The sequence below is a fragment of the Macadamia integrifolia genome, chromosome 3, assembly GCF_013358625.1.
Source record: "Macadamia integrifolia cultivar HAES 741 chromosome 3, SCU_Mint_v3, whole genome shotgun sequence".
In the NCBI taxonomy this organism is placed as follows: domain Eukaryota; kingdom Viridiplantae; phylum Streptophyta; class Magnoliopsida; order Proteales; family Proteaceae; genus Macadamia; species Macadamia integrifolia.
The window spans coordinates 32567284-32585095 of record NC_056559.1 but is presented as its reverse complement, the minus strand read 5'-3'; the positions used below and the strand labels follow the sequence as shown (position 1 = coordinate 32585095).

Genomic DNA, 17812 nt, shown 5'->3' with positions numbered 1-17812 from the left:
TTTTTTTTTTTTTTTTTACCGAATTAGGCTTTGAGGGACTTGGATAGTCAAGACTATGAATGCTCTGAAAGTGATATTTCAATAGTGAACCCTTTTTAGGACTACTTTCATATTTGTATAGAGAAGAATTCCTTTTTTTATTGAGGGGGGGGGTAAGCAGAAGAATTCCATTCTAATATGCACAGAAGCCTACACCAAACACCATTAAAATGGAATCTTACCCTTGAAATATCAATGCCAGCCCAACAATTCCATTTTAGAAATACCTATAAGGGATCCATTTAGAAATATATTTTTTTCCAGCAGAGATTGCCCTCTAATTAACATCTCTAAGATGGATGGATATGTTATGATCGGACAAGGAGACGTGGCATGACATGATTCGTCATGAAAAGATTCAAACCATGCACAAGATTCTTGATAGGATATTTCAAGCAAACGGTACCCTACCCCATGTGTCAGCAGAATACAAAGTGATGAATCCAGGTCCCATTGTCCACAGAAGATGCGTGGTTTACAAGATGCCACATGGAAAAAAAAACTACCCTCATAAAAATTTCGACCGATGGGAGACACATGTATTTCTTGCCTCATATGGGAACAAAATGGAGCAAGGGAAAAAACTCTTTTTCTTCCCAGTCTCCCAACAAAGGAAGCATCAGACTCAACCACGTGATTAAATTGATACCTTTATTAAACTATGTGTACTTCACTTCCATATAGTTCCTCCCCACCCTCGATCTTCTCGATTATCTTCTCGCTCTTCATTATATATACTATTAAGTTATCTATAATCGTTTTGTGTCTAAGATGCTAATATATGTAGGCAACGTATAAATTCTCCATATCACTCAACCTTGTATGTGTAGAAACACAATCCTAAAATGATGTAGAAGATAATAGAAAAAACAAGAACAAGTAATATACATAGATTTACAAGGTTAGGCAAGATCGCTTACATCCTCGATGAGATGAGATCCTGTTTTACTATCAATGGAGAATAGGGTTACAACGCTCATCTCTCACACCTCTGGGTATTGCTTGCATCACAGAGAAAGAAACATTCGCTAAAAATATATAGTGAAAAACCCTAATCCAAAAAGTACACAACTGCCCTCAAATAAAAAATTCGAAAGGAGGACACACACTCCTGCTATGCAGGGGGGCCTCCTGCCCCCCTTGCAACCCCCACGGCCCGCTAACCTGTTACCGGGACCATCGTTCTACTTGTCAAGGTACTGCACCAGTACTCCCTAGATTAAGCTGACGGAATACAAGACATCGTACACTAAAAATCTCCACCTTGGCTTGAATTCTGTCAAGCAACCTGTAAAGATAACCTATAGACGTTTTCATCCTCGTACCTCATCAGAGGTACAAACCCATATCTATTTGGTGTGTCCCTCATATTCAACAATGAGTAATATTAATCAAGTTCAAACAGAATTCAAACTTCTTTGTAGTAACTGAATTGGTAAACATATTTGCAGGAGTGAGATATGTATGAATTTTTCTCAAGTGAATACTGCTTTCTGACACAAGCTCCCTTAATCTTGTAAAATCTCATATCAACAGTATGATGCTTTACTTCGACTATAATTAAAGAGTGTTGATGTAGCCAATCCCAACCATTGAATATATAAAAGAATCTTTGAGTTGTCTATAAGTAAAATATTTAGGGCTTCGGTTTATCACATGAATTACCTTTTAATATATTCATCTTCATATTTATATTTCCAACAATATAAAATTAGTATTTAAAAAAAAAAAAATTAATTTTCTAACCTTTGCCATGAGTTATGGAGAACTCTAATTCAATCAAAATTTGACACATGAATTAGAAGACTAGGGCCCACTTATAAGAAAATTTGGCCTCCATATGACTAGCCAAGTTTCATTTAGAGAGACTGATAAAATGTTAAAAGTAGATAATTAAAGATATTAATGTATTGGGACACGTGGGCTTATCTTTAATCCCTTGAAAGAACTGGGGAAACAAAACATAGGGGAAGCTATAGGGCTCCAACGGGTGGTGTGACTTATAGAAGATGTATAACCTCATAGGGGTGGTCTAATATAACCTTTTTTTTTTTTTTTCCATTATTGGTGAAGAAAATCTAGCCATTGACAGACGTTATTCCCTCTTTATCCATTGTATGAGAGAGCATGGACATCATTTTTTTCCATTAAACTCTACCGTTGTAGTTTTCATTCAAATACATAAATTTCACTTCATTCTCCTATACATCCAGTGTGATACTAAAGTTCTCCCAATATTTACATTGGGAAAAATAACATAAGAAAGATCTTAATTTAACATTTGTGGGAAACCAAACAAATAAAACACAAAAGAAAGTATTTAATTTATATTTTATTTTAAATTCACTTAACACCAATAAAATATTCATCCTTCACAGTGAATCAAGGAAATGAAAAATGATTAGTTGTTCGTAGGATCACCTAGTCATACGAATCAACACCCAACACTTGGTCATATTTTTCTAAATATACCTGCTATTTATCCTTATAATGGCAAATGGTAAAACATGTGTTAACTATTGATTCATACGACTAGATGATCGTACGGACTACGAACAACTGATACTATCTCAAGAAAAACTCAATCCCTCTTTTTTTTATTCTTTTTCTTCCCTCTCATAGGTATTGTCCTCTAACCCAAGTCTAGATGATCAGTAAAAGAAATGAACAGCATCCACTTAAACACAAATCACTTCTCTTTCCAGAGCTGTGGATCCAACAAACTGGTTCAAATCCAACGATGTGGGCCCAAAAGATATTTTCAGCATAAATTGACAATTGGCTAACTGTGGACCGGTCCAATGATACTTGGATTTTGGACCATGAGAACAGGGTGTCCCAGACTCTATTCTTTACCTCTCAGCCACAAGTCCAAACTGTAACGTGGAGCTCTATCCTCCCTTGGAGTTAGACAGTGATTCCAAACTAGGGTTTCTCAATTTGAATGGCAAATGAAATTATCTCAGCAACTGGTGGATTTGAGAGTGCCAACTGTGTTCACTCAAAACAAAATCCCAAAACCCAATTCCTCCAATGGGAAGAGAGCTAGAGATCTTACAAGATAAGGATTCCCTTGGCCCTTTACTCAATCCTCCACTTCTATTAATAGCAACCAAATAAGCCCAACTCTCTCATCACAAGTCTCTATACTTCCACCATTTACCCCATCCATAATTCACTATGACTATGGCTTCTTCCACAATGGCTCTCTCATCTCCTTCTCTGGCCGGAAAGGCTGTGAAGCTCGGCCGATCCGCCTCCAAGCTTCTCGGTGAAGGGCGGGTCACCATGAGAAAGTCTGCAGCAAAGTCCATCTCATCCGGTAGCCCTTGGTATGGTCCTGACCGTGTCAAGTACTTGGGCCCCTTCTCCGGTGAGCCTCCATCCTACCTGACCGGAGAATTCCCCGGTGACTATGGCTGGGACACTGCCGGGCTATCTGCCGACCCCGAGACCTTCGCTAAGAACCGTGAGCTTGAGGTCATCCACAGCAGATGGGCTATGCTTGGAGCCCTTGGTTGTGTCTTCCCTGAGCTCCTTTCACGCAATGGAGTCAAGTTCGGTGAGGCCGTGTGGTTCAAGGCCGGTGCCCAAATCTTCTCTGAAGGTGGATTGGACTATTTGGGTAATCCTAGTTTGATCCATGCACAAAGCATTCTGGCCATCTGGGCTACACAGGTTATTTTGATGGGTGCTGTTGAGGGCTACCGTGTTGCAGGTGGACCTCTTGGTGAGGTAACTGACCCACTCTACCCAGGTGGTAGCTTTGACCCACTTGGGCTTGCCGATGATCCTGAGGCTTTTGCTGAGTTGAAGGTGAAGGAGCTCAAGAATGGTAGGTTGGCTATGTTCTCTATGTTTGGGTTCTATGTTCAGGCCATTGTGACTGGAAAGGGACCTTTGGAGAACCTGGCTGACCACCTTGCTGACCCTGTCAACAACAATGCTTGGGCTTATGCCACCAACTTTGTCCCCGGCAAGTGAGTGACTAGGGGAATGTCTTCATGGGGAACAGGTCCTCCTTCCATTTGTGTGTGGGCTTGAGATTATTGTTTGTGATATAAACTGATGCGTATTAATGAAGAAAAAATGTGAATTTTTTGTACTATTAGTAGGGATTGATCCTTTCTGGATCTGTCAACAATTTCTAATTGATCAGTAGATCTTATCTTATTTAGTTACTTGAGCTCCCATCTCTCCTGCCTTTTTGGTTTTGTGAGTTAGTTCCTTGGGTTAGACTGGGACATGAAGGGCTAAGAGAGATCGATATGCTAATGACCCATTACCTCATATTATTATGCGTATGAAAATTGATTAATTCATCACTAATTGAAGTAGATCTTGAATGAGTTCAGTAAAACAAAAATTAGGGGGGGGGGTTGGGAGGTAAACAAATCTATAGTAGAAGGTAAATGAGTCAAAAGAATCCATGAGAACCCATTTGGGATATATCGAAGTTTGATTCCAATCATCTTTAGGGTACAGTGATGATCAAGGCTAGGTAATATAGCAGCTACAAAGGAAAACCATAAATTACAAAGAGAAAGAACATGGCGACCAATACTAGGGCAATATATACTGTGATGGACCTAGGTTCAACTTCGCCTTCCCCGGCAAATTGCCACTAACAATGGGTTGTGAGGCCTAAACAAAACCATAACCTTAATGGACTTTTTATTTTTTTGGATGGGTAAATAAATATATTAAAGAAAGAGAGTAGGAAATTACAACCCCGCCAGTATAACAAGAGCCCACATGGGCTAAATGCAAGAGTTAAGAAGTCCATTCAACTCAAAGGACTGTAACCAAGGCCCAAAGGTCTTCAAGTCCAACATGTCCAATACCTCACAAAATCCCACAAGGGCTAAAATCAGAGCAAGGAAGCACATCAAGGGCAACCAAGTCAAATCTAGTTAGGGTCTGAGAAACTCTAAGAGGACTGCCACTTTGGAGGGCGCTGGCCTTGCCGAGGGCCCATGACCAAGTTTGCGGCTGGCCTAGTGGAGGTGACAGCCACAACTGAGCGTTGGCCTTGCAGAGGGCAATGAAGAAGCAGATTTCGGCCGAGCATATGTGGCAGCCAAAGGCAAAAGCCAAGTAGAGGATGGCAGGTCAAGCAGGGCTGGCAACGAATGGTTGCAGACCAAGCAACGACAAAATAGACCGGCAGAGTGAAATGGCAACCAGAGCTAGAGTAGGAAAATGAGATCGGAGGCGAAGGGGTAGTTGGCCCAGCGGGAATTCCAAACAAGCATAAGATCTAGTAGAGATGGGGACCTACAAGGTAGATGGCCAAGGTAAGGTAGCTGATCCAAACGAGCATAAGGTCCAATAGGGTTGGTGGCCAATATGCGATTTCAACCGAGAAGAAGCACCAACAAGAGAGAGAGAGAGAGAGAGAGAGAGGGGGGGGGGGGGGAGCATCTAGCCAAGCTGCTCCAATGTGGCGGACAAAATAGGTTTTTTCTTAGCCTAGGGTTTGCGAGAGGGAAAGGGGCTCTCCAACCTTAGTGGACTTCACAAATGAACAAAAAACATTTCGGCTGGGGATTGCTACCTGGTAGTATGGCCTTTGCTCCAGCACAAGGACCAACCAGGGGAGGCGCACATGCATCCAAGTAGGGGGCAAGGTGGGCATAAGCGAGCTTCTGCAATTAATTTATCTTTGGGAGAAAGTACCCTACCAGTTTGGCGTAGGCAACACTAGCATGTGGGGCCAATGGAGAAGAATTTTCTATTCGAGATGTGGCCTATGCCAACTCTCTGGCTCTATCTCTCTCCTCCCCGAAGGATGGATAGAGGCATCATTTTATAAGGGAAGGAGAGAGATAGACACAAGGGAGTATTGGCATAGGCCATGCTCTTGGACAGAAAACATTTTGCTTTATTTTAATTATTAGCTTACATGACTCGGTCATTGAAAGTTAAAAATGAACTAGTAGTGTTAAGCAAAAAAAAAAAAAAAAAAAGAAAAAAAAGAAAAAGGGAATAAACTAATAGGGCGAAGGTTGTAAGAAAAAAATGAACTAACATGGCCAAAATATCTATCATATGGTAGACTCAATAGGACAAAGAGACCCTAAGGTTCCATATGCCTAAATAAACTTTGAAAATCTAAGGACTCTAGGAGGGAGCATTGGAATATGCACGGTTAATTAAATAAGGGTGTCAATTTGAACAATTCCCAGTGTTTAGGACAGGTCTGTACCAGTATCAAAGGTGTCAATCCTAGACCCATACTGTTTAGTTAATGGGATCAAACCTAAGTCCTGATCTTGTTTATTAATGGAATGTGACAATATTGGCTCCTAAACAGTTCTAGGCATTGTTAAAAAAAAAAGGAGAGCTTGAATAGTTCCTCATCTTATAAGAATTAGGGTGTCTCTTATCATAGAATATAAAACCATAATGAATATATATATATATATATATATTTTGGGTGAATAAATAATTCAATACCAAAGGAGGGAAAAATAAGGGGAGGGGGAATACAAACCCTTAAAAGGCACAAAATGCCCAAGGGAAGAAGGAAAAAAAAAGGGGGGGGGGGGGGGAGGAACAAGCCCTACAGAGGGAACCAAAACAGGAACGAAACCCATGCCAAAAGCAGGAAGCCACAAAGTCATGTCTCAAAATAAAACAATCCCTCTAACAGGGTAAGCTCTAAAGAAAAGACAAACAACTACCCAAATAACCACCAAGCCATGATGAATGTTTTACTGATTCAAACTTTCTAAATTCACATGCAAGCTTCTTAAAATAAAAACTAATTAAAAATTAATGATGATCAATCAAATAAAAAAGCCTCAACATAATTTTGATGCAATCACCAAACAAGTTTATAGTAATGGAACTAAATTCTAAACAAGTTTATAGCAATGGAACTAAATTTCCATTAGCTGAAAACCTCGACAAAAGAAAATAAAACCCAGATGCATCAAACTACAGTCACAAAAAATTTGAACACAAGAACATAAAACATAACCTTTGAAATGGTACTAATAGTTCAGCTTCCATTTGGTACCTACTCGTGTATCTGTACTGATACTGTTGGGAATCTCATCCTAAAATTATCCGTTCCATTTATTATTCGATAACAGAATCAGATCCCAAAAACCTCCACGTTTATTAATAGGCCAATCTAGTTCCGGATTTTAGATCCCAAATTGTGACCTCTGTGATTAAATAAGGTCCTGAAATTTAGGCTTAGGGCCGTCCGAATGTTTCTATCTAACTATCAGAATTATCAAATCAACTTACCATCTGGCTCAAATAGTGGACCGTTCAGATAAACATATCTTAGATGGTGTAGTAATCAAATTTATCTATGATAACAAGGGGAGAAAGAATTCCCCTGGCAACAGATTCAGGTGAACCCCAAACATGTAAAACTGCTGATATCTTCCCCAATTTTCCATTTTTCGCTAAAGTTCATTTATTAAAAGAAAAAAAACTACCACACTTAGAGAATATAATCAATGATAGGCTAAGAAACAAAATCTTGATCTACCTTCCACGTCTAGATGAAGCTCGTCCTAGACTGTTAGACCAAGGAGGGCCAAGATTCCAAGGGAGAAGAGTTACAAAATTTTGGTCCTGACTTCTGAAGAAAATCAGCAATGGGGTTCTCTTCTCTGAAGCAATGTGATATCTTCCATTCAATTCAAGAGAGAAAGAACCGAAGAAAAGTCCACTCTTGCCGCACATACCAAAGCAACATCCCCTTTGAAACCATCATGAACACAGCTACCGAGTTGCATTTCACCCAGAGTCTATTAATGCCAAGCTCCCTTGCCCTCTCAAAACCGAGGATTAGAGCCGAAATCTCCACTTCAAAGTTTGTTCTTACCCAATTTACTATAGATGTGCTGCGAGATAAGATCTCACTATAAAAGAGAAGAAAAGAAAACCAAAAGAGAATAGGCCATTGTTTTCTGTGGAGTTTTTTGCAGCCTTTCTCTTTTCTCCTTCTCCCTCTTTACTCTCTATTATTCTTTCCTGGTTTTGGGAGGAAAGAATTCTTGGCTTCATTGAAGAAAAGAAGCATAAGAGAGAGAGAGAGAGAGAGAGAGAGCGAGAGAGAGATTTTTTAAGATGAAAATGGATTTGAAATGGAAGCAATGGGCATCATTCGCATTGTTCTAATTAGTAAGAGTTGCCGAAGCTGCTGTTTTCGACCTAACAAAGTACAGGGCGATCTGTGATCTCAGCTTGGACTGCATCATGTTCATCAGTGGAGCAGGGTAATGTTCTCATCGCCAAGGGTACGTATCTCTTGGGTCCTGTGGTCTTAAGGGGACCGTGCAAGAGTGCTTCAATTGGGTTTCAAGTTGGAGGACTAGTACAGGCTCATCATTGATCAACAGTATTGCCCACACTACCAATGCAACAAGGGTGTAGTAAAATTCAAACAAGATTATTATCATTATTGTTTGATTTGAAGATCAATGCAAATTTTTTTTGTTTAATATATGTTTGTAGGTTCCATCACTTATTAAGCTTAGCAACATCAACTTCAACAAGATCAGAGGAACAACACCATTTCATCAACCAGTTGTTATCACATGTAGCAAAGGAAAACCACATGTACTAGTGTGAAACCCATTTTTTACGGTGTCTAAACATTTTAGATAACAAAACCCATATTGGCAACAATTGGTGCCGAGATCAAGATGCAAATGCAACTTGATTTGGTGAAGAATGTTATTGATTAATTCCCTCAATTCCATCAAACAATGTAGGGTTGTTCATACCAATTTCATCGAAAAGTAAACAAATGATTGCCATTTTTTTCTTTAAAGTATAAAAATTAACGTCTAGCTAGGCATACATTGATATAGAGACAATTACAAGAAGATCTGAAACTCCATTTTCGGCATTGCCATTAGTAAAAAAGAGATAAATCTCAATCAGCCAATTGAAAAGAGAACGACCCTGATTGAGAAAGACTCATTACGCACACTCAGCACTACATTTTTGAGGAAGATTTATAACATCAACTATCACCCAAATATTTTGCATTAAATGATACATTACATTGGGGAAGTGCCATTAGGAGTATGAAATAAAATTTGAGATCTTCCTAATGCCTTGACATATTGAGGAAGATTGAGATGTTTTCTTGAGACTGCCATCTGCCTTCACAAATTTTCTCTAACATAAGTGACAAAGATCGAGTTTCCAACCTTAACAAACTAACATAGCTTATAGAGAAGGGCTTTATTTACATCCTTTTAACTTCTGAATACCCTCAATCTTCTTTGGGTTTACACATTGAATCCGACTTAAAAATTGAGAGGTCCAGATCATTTGGCCATATGAAATATTTCATTTGTCGTTCAATTAGTTTAACCAGCTAGGGAGGAAGGCCACCAATAAATCAAGAAATTGTTGACATGATATTAGATATAATCGATTTAACCAGTTGAACCACCCTTCCCGTCATAGAGATTAACCTTTCAACCTATTAATTTATTAACTTTAAATTTATCCATCAATGGAAAGATAAGATCGGTTTCACACTGCCTTTGAAAATAATTCTCCACTAAAAAACAACAAGGCCAAAATATGGAACCAAGTGTTAGGGTCTTGTGGCACCGTAGATATATCCATCTACGATGCTGTAGGGAGGAGCTGTTGTAGTGTCGCAAACACCCATTTGGGGAGCCATACCTTTCCTTTTTAGTCCCACATTAATGGGTTGATTTTCTGAAATCTAGATTTTGAACCTTCAATAATAGTAACTCCCAAATCCCAATACGAAATTGTTAATTCATTTACATGGAAAATATATGAATATTGAAAATCTTATGAGAAAAAATAGAATCTATAAATAGTAAAAATTTCCTTTGATTTTATAATATTTTTTAGAAAGTGACATTCTAAAGTTCTGGGAGACTCCAAATCATGAAGAAAGTCCTAAATAAAAAAAAAAAAATCTATTGAAAAATGGCTACATATCTGAGTTGAGGAGATGCCCTTAGTCAAATCAAGCGCCAAGAATAAATATTTTATTTTCTAAAATTTTCTTTTAATTATAGAAAATTAATTAAAATACTATATATTTATATTTTTATCTAAATTAATATAAATAAAATTAATTAGAACAATGTAGCTAAGCATATTGTTTAGAGGAAAAAAAGAAAAAGGAAAAATCCTAATCCCAAGGCCTTGTCTAGACATAGAGACCCACAAAATTACCACCACCCCACCAGCAATGTATGCCCATTACATAATGTAAGCTTGATTTGACTTTTTTTTTTATTTTTTTATTATGCTATGACAACTTAAATTGACACTTGGTTTACTGTGAAACGGTTGGATGAAATTTGGATTTTGGACCATGGACCAGTATTGATAGATTTGAATCCCATCTGGCCCTCCAAGTCCTCTATAGTACTAAACCATATAACCCTTCTTCATCAGCCACCATTCTTTACCTCTCAGCCACAATTTCCTAACTATAACCTCAGAACTGTAACGTGGAAGACTTATATCCCTTGGACGTACAAGGTGAACTCCAACCTTGGGATTCCCAATGGAATGTCAATCAACTTATCTCACCAACTGATGGTTTTGAGAGTGCCAACTGTGCTGACTCAAAACAAAATCCCCAAAACCCAATTTCTCCAATGGGAAGAGAGAAAGAGATCTTAGAAGATAGGACTTGCTCAGTCCTTAATCCTCAACTCCTATTAATAGCAGCAAAGCAAGCCCTACTCTCACACCCAGCACTAGTACTCTCTCAAATTGTATCATTCACAATGGCTGCTTCCGCAATGGCTCTCTAATCTCCTTCTTTGGCCGGAAAGGCTGTGAAGCTCGGCCGACCCGCCTCCGAGCTTCTCGGTGAAGGGAGGGTCACCATGAGAAAGACTACAGCCAAGCCCATCTCATCCGGTAGCCCTTGGTATGGTCCTGACCGTGTCAAGTACTTGGGCCCCTTCTCCGGTGAGCCTCCATCCTATCTCACAGGAGAATTCCCCGGTGACTATGGCTGGGACACTGCCGGGCTATCGGCTGACCCCGAGACCTTCGCCAAGAACCGTGAGCTTGAGGTCATCCACAGCAGATGGGCTATGCTTGGAGCCCTTGGTTGTGTCTTCCCCGAGCTCCTTTCACTTAATGGAGTGAAGTTTGGAGGCCGTGTGGTTCAAGGCCGGTGCCCAAATCTTCTCTGAAGGTGGATTGGACTATTTGGGTAACCCTAGTTTGATCCATGCACAGAGCATTCTAGCCATCTGGGCTACACAGGTTATTTTGATGGGGGCTATTGAAGGCTACCGTGTTGCTGGTGGGCCTCTTGGTGAGGTGACTGACCCGCCCTACCCCGGTGGCAGCTTTGACCCACTTGGGCTTGCTGTTGATCCTGAGGCTCTCGCTGAGTTGAAGGTGAAGGAGATTAAGAATGGTAGGTTAGCCATGTTCTCCATGTTTGGGTTCTTTGTTCAGGCCATTGTGACTGGAAAGGGGCCTTTGGAGAACCTGGCTGACCATCTTGCTGACCCTGTTAACAACAATGCTTGGGCTTATGCCACAAACTTTGTCCCTGGCAAGTGAGTGACTAGGGGAGTGTCTTCATGGGGAACAGGTCCTTCCAGTTGAGTGTGCACTTGATGAGATTATTGTTTCTGATATAAATTGAAGAAAAATTGTGAAATTTTTTGTACTATTTGTTGGGATTGTCCCTTTCTGGATCTGTATACAGTTTCTTCATCAATTTGATCTTCTAATTTTGTCTCCTGACCTCCCATCTCTACCGTGTTAGTTCTTTGGGTTAGACAATGAACAATTGAATTAGTCAGCCTAGAGGAACATAAACAAATCCATGAAACAACAATTGCCTAGTGCTCATCAAGAGGTCTCAAGTTCAAGTCTCCTGACTGTTACCTACTTTCCTCCCTATCTATCATAAAAATGCTATTGCACAACAGTAGCATGTCCAAAAATGAAGTCTACTGTACCATAGATATCGCAATTCTGGTAGAACTGGCATTTGGAGTGGACATATAAGGTGTCTTGGTATCCTTGGAAGCTACATTGATAAAAAAAACTGATAGATCTGAGCCTGAATGTAATGCAATTGCTTGGTGCTTTTGAGGTCCACCGAGGAAATGAAGTAGCACATGTAAGTCATAGGAGGAATAAAGCTTAATTCATCTCTCAAGCCCTTTATTATTATTACTACTATTATTTATTTTATTTTTTTCCCTTTCTTTTTGTTGGGAAAGGTGTGGGTGGTGGATTTTTGTTTTTGTTTTTGTTTTTTTGTTTTTTGTTTTTTGTTTTTTACTATAAGTTTTAGATTGTATTAAAATTATGGGCAAGAGAATGCTACCCACTTACATAGCCACTGCACCATTGTACAGACCAATGGGAAGCCATTTGTGATAATCTTCAACACATGGGGCAAGGGATAACACAATCTTTTCACCCCAGCCAATGTCTAAGCGTAGACATAAGCAAGCAAGTGGCTTTCTTTTTCCCTAAAAGTATAAAAAGGAAAACGATAAAATCATACAAAGAGGGGCGGGTAGGGGTTGGTAGGAACTCGCCAGATACAGCCATAAAAATGAATGCCATCAGTAGGGGACCCCTAACGCCATCTAAATTTAAATCTAGAAGTATTTTCCATAAATGGAGAATGTGTCAAATCCAAGGATTGTCACCTAGTAGTTTCTAACCTTCCCAATGACCAGATTATCCATAAAATAATCTTTCTCCATCATGAAGTCACAAGAAATACCATGATTTCCCATCATAGAGACATAGACAAGTGTTCGGGGTAAGATATCTTGAATTCCATACGTAACATATGGGGGTTGATTTCGAAGGGCCTCTCTGCATGGGCAATTTGTTTTGCAAAAATATTTTGAAGCTGATGGCTCTGCAATTAAAGACTCTCCTCCCCAAGATGATATCTGAAAAGTAGGGAGCCTTCCAGAAGGGAAAGCTGATCCACCCTTGGACATCCTCCTCTTGTGAGCGAATTGGTTGAACTCTCAAAAGGCAAGATGCAAAATAGAATATGCCTACAGAACTACGTTCCCTTTTTTTTTTTTTTTTCTGTTAAAAGATTACCCACTACCCACCTGATGTTTAATAATAACCATGTTGATAGTTAAATTTCCCCTACACTTGTTATCAGTTATTGGTTTTGTTTGAGTTTATTATCTATCAACTGAACAGTACAGAAAACAAAAGGAACAATAAGAAGTTTCAAAACTGCATTGATAACCTCTTTCATCAGCATGTTTGGCTAAGATAGGGTGATCAGTAACCTGATTCAATAACTGGCTTCAGATCCCACACCCAACACCAACACCCCCAATTCTTTTAAAAAATAAAAGGCTGTGACATAATGGATTTCTAGGGCTAGGACATATTTCGGCCTATTCTTCACCGATCCAGTCCGATTCCAATCTGATGCTGGACCGAACCAGATCCTGATTCCACTCTCTTGAAATGCTTGCTTGTGTGTTATATCTAAAGTTAAATAAATGACAATAAAAACATGGGGAATACCTTGGGTTGCACATCAAGTTCTCCAAGTTGGGCTTACATTGACATCAACCTGGCTGGTATCAAGAGATTACTGAAGAAATAACAAGAGGGGGGGAAGCTTTGATTATTGAAGCAATTCACATAGAAAATGAAGCAAAATACATTAGAAAATGTTCACTAATACACAAAATTCACATAATTTCCATTAGTTTGCATTGATTTATATGATCAACACAAACTTATTTCAAAACAATCTCACACTAATTGTTGAAGGAAGAGTGCCTCCTCAATCCACTCACTTGCCGGGGACGAAGTTGGTGGCATAAGCCCAAGCATTGTTGTTGACAGGGTCAGCAAGGTGGTCAGCCAGGTTCTCCAAAGGTCCCTTTCCAGTAACAATGGCCTGGACATAGAACCCAAACATAGAGAACATAGCCAACCTACCATTCTTGAGCTCCTTCACCTTCAACTCAGCAAAAGCCTCAGGATCATCGGCAAGCCCAAGTGGGTCAAAGCTACCACCTGGGTAGAGTGGGTCAGTGACCTCACCAAGAGGTCCACCTGCAACACGGTAGCCTTCAACAGCACCCATCAAGATAACCTGTGTAGCCCAGATGGCTAGAATGCTCTGTGCATGAATCAAGCTGGGGTTACCCAAATAGTCCAATCCACCCTCAGAGAAGATTTGGGCACCGGCCTTGAACCACACGGCCTCACCGAACTTGACTCCATTGCGTGAAAGGAGCTCAGGAAAGACACAACCAAGGGCTCCAAGCATAGCCCATCTGCTGTGGATGACCTCAAGCTCACGGTTCTTAGCGAAGGTCTCGGGGTCAGCAGATAGCCCGGCAGTGTCCCAGCCATAGTCACCGGGGAATTCTCCGGTCAGGTAGGATGGAGGCTCACCAGAGAAGGGACCCAAGTACTTGACACGGTCAGGGCCGTACCAGGGGCTGCCGGATGAGATAGGTTTGGCTTTTCTCATGGTGATCCTCCCTTCACCGAAAAGCTCAGAGGCAGATCTGCCTAGCTTCACAGCCTTTCCGGCCAGAGAAGGAGAGGAGAGAGCCATTGTGGAAGCAGCTGCAGCCATGTTGTATGATAGAAGTTGGGAAAATCCTTAACAAAAAACGAATGGGAAACTGCTGGGTGGGAGAGATGGGCTTACTTGGCTGATATTTATAGTAGTGGAGGTGTAAGCAAGGAGTGAGAGATGGATATGTTATGATCGATAAGGACACGTGGCATGATATGATTCGTCATGAAAAGATTCAAACTATGTAGAAGATTCTTGATAGGGTGTGTCAAGCAAACGGTACCCTACCCCATGTATCAGTAGAATAGACAGAGTGATGAATCCAGGTCCACTGTCCACTGTCCACTGTCCACAGATGATGCGTGGTCTACAAGATGCCACATGGAAAAATGCGTGGTCTACAAGATGGTCTAGAGTGAGGAAGTCCTTATCTTGTTAAGATCTCTATCCCTCTTCCCATTGGAAAAGTTGGGTTTTGGGGATTTTTGTATTGAGGACAGTTGGCACTCTCAAATCCACCAGTTGCTGAGATAATTTCTGTAGGCATTCCCATTGAGAATTCCAAGTACGGATTTCACTGTGTATAGCTGTTGAATGGTGGGAGAAGGGAGGATGGATTCAAATCCATCAACACCACTGTCATGGTCCAAATTTCATTGAACCGTTCCACAGTTGGTCAATTGTCAATTTATGCTGAAGATATCTAATGGGCTCATACCATTGGATTTGAACCAGTTTTAATCTAAATGGGTGCCTCATGTCAAAGGTTTGAAAATAGTGAGAAATACAAACAAAAGACTATAGTGGACGAGCGTGTGGAGCATTGATTGAGTTACATATTGCAACATGTTAATTATAGGTTTAAAACTTAGAAATAACTTTTTTTTGTGAAGTAAAGGGTAATGTTGCGTACATTTATCCCTTTCAAACCCTACAATAGTGGAAACCTCATTCAATGCTTTTCAAAAGTTTTATGGCTTTTGACTCCAAGAACAATTTCAATTTAGGTACCAATTCATGCATTTGGTTGAGTCAAGTGCCTCCTTTGTTGGGAGAGTGAGAAGAATATTTCCCTTATAGACTTAGAGAATGATGCAAGAAAATTATCATGGAGCATTAGGGTATGAGCTTTGACATTGGTAATTGAAAAATATGCATCAATTTTTTTTTCCTTAAAAAGTATAAGAAGTTAAGGTTTACTACATTGGAGCACTGATTTTGATGACAAAAACTCTTTAAATGGCTAATTTATATTTGATTGTTAGTTATTTGTGATGGATAATGTGAGAGCGGATCAAGTTTTAATACGAGAATTATTTTCGTACAGAGCTGATCGCACAGATGAAATCCACCCAACAACCAACTTTGTGGTGGATTCCATTTGTGTGGATCAGCCCGTACGAGAATGGTTCTCATACGAGAACTTGATCAACATTCGGATAATGTGCCACAGTTGAGGCAACATACATATGTGTATTGCGTAAATTCTTCTCTCTCATTTACATTATGATTGATTAGGCTTCTAATTATAAAGGATATGTTTACTTAGAACTATGTTAAACTACTTATGCATATCAAACTTCAAACCCTTAACTATTGTAGACTCATTGCCATGAAAGTAATCAAAATGGGTATTATACACCCCAGTCATCCTTATGTGTCTGTGGTAGAAACATTTTTTTACAGAACCCTTGGTCCCATACTCATGTGTCAAGTTTCTTCCATATGGGAGATTTTCACATGAAAAATAGATCTTTGAAAATCTAAGCTAGGGATTACGCACAATAGTGGTTAGAGTAATATAAATGTATATATACATAAATGGAGATGCCTGTCAATACACATGATTTTTTTTTTTTACTGAATTAGGCTTTGAGGGACTTGATAGTCAAGACTATGAACGCTCTGAAAGTGATATTTCAATAGTGAACCCTTTTTAGGACTACTTTCATATTTGTACAGAGAAGAATTCCTTTTTTTTTGGGGGGGGGGGTAAGCAGAAGAATTCCATTCTAATATGCACAGAAGCCTACACCAAACACCATTAAAGTGGAATCTTACCCTTGAAATATCAATGCCAGCCCAACAATTCCATTTAGAAATACCTATAAGGGATCCATTTAGAAATATATTTTTTTTCAGCAGATATTGCCCTCTAATTAACATCTCTAAGATGGATGGATATGTTATGATCAGATAAGGAGATGTGGCATGACATGATTCGTCATGAAAAGATTCAAACCATGTAGAAGATTCTTGATAGGGTGTGTCAAGCAAACGGTACCCTACCCCATGTGTCAGCAGAATACAGAGTGATGAATCCAGGTCCACTGTCCACAGATGATGCGTGGTCTACAAGATGCCACATGGAAAAAAAACACTATCCTCATAAAAATATCGATCGATGAGAGATGTATTTCTTGCCTTATATGGGAACAAAATGGAGCAAGGGAAAAAATTCTTCATTCTTCCTAGTCTCCCAACAAAGGAAGCATCAGACTCAACCACGTGATTAAATTGATACCTTGATTAAACTATGTGTACTTCACTTTCATATAGTCCCTCCCCACCCTCTATGTTCTCAATTATCTTCTCTCCCTTCATTATATATACTATTAAGCTATCTATTATCGTTTTGTGTCTAAGAAGCTAATATATGCAAATAACATATAAATTTTCTATATCATTCAACCTTTTATGTGTAGAAACACAACCCTAAAATAATGTAGAAGATAATGGAAAAAACAAGAACAAGTAGTGTACATAGATTTATGAGGTTCTCAATGATGGGAAATACCATGATTTCTCATCAGAGAGACATAGACAAGTGTTCGGGGTAAGATATCTTGAATTCCATACGTAACATATGGGGGTTGATTTCGAAGGGCCTCTCTGCATGGGCAATTTTTTTTGCAAAATTATTTTGAAGGTGACGGCACTGCAATTAGAGACTCTCCTCCCCAAGATGATATCTGAAGAGCAGGGAGCCTTCCAGAAGGGAAAGCTGATCCATGACAATATTAGCGTGGTGTCAGAGCTGGCAAACTTGATGTTTTCTGCTGTCAGAGGAGGTGGGCTCCGCCTGGAAATAGACACCAGGAAAGCTTATGACACGATTTCTTGGTCCTTTATTTTTCAGGTTCTGCGCAGGTTTGGTTTTTCAACGAAATGGATCAAATGGCTTCATCAAATTTTGGTATCTTCCAAGATATCAGTTCTTGTCAATGGAGGACC

General features: G+C 39.6%; 1 protein-coding gene and 1 pseudogene across 1 annotated transcript in view; one reads left to right on the top strand and one right to left on the bottom strand.

Annotated features, from left to right (window-relative positions):
• Window positions 1-14705, bottom strand: part of LOC122074766 (chlorophyll a-b binding protein of LHCII type 1-like) — a 17136-nt gene extending 2431 nt beyond the window's left edge. Inside the window, exons 1-2 of the mRNA XM_042639729.1 lie at window positions 13842-14705; window positions 11533-11539 (exon numbers count right to left, since the gene is read on the bottom strand). Of these exons, the coding sequence (XP_042495663.1) occupies window positions 11533-11539; window positions 13842-14635 (801 nt within the window). The 5' untranslated portion in view covers window positions 14636-14705. The remainder of the gene's footprint in view (window positions 1-11532; window positions 11540-13841) is intronic.
• On the top strand, window positions 3151-11679 carry LOC122074767 (annotated as a pseudogene).
• Window positions 14706-17812: the final 3107 nt, after the last annotated feature.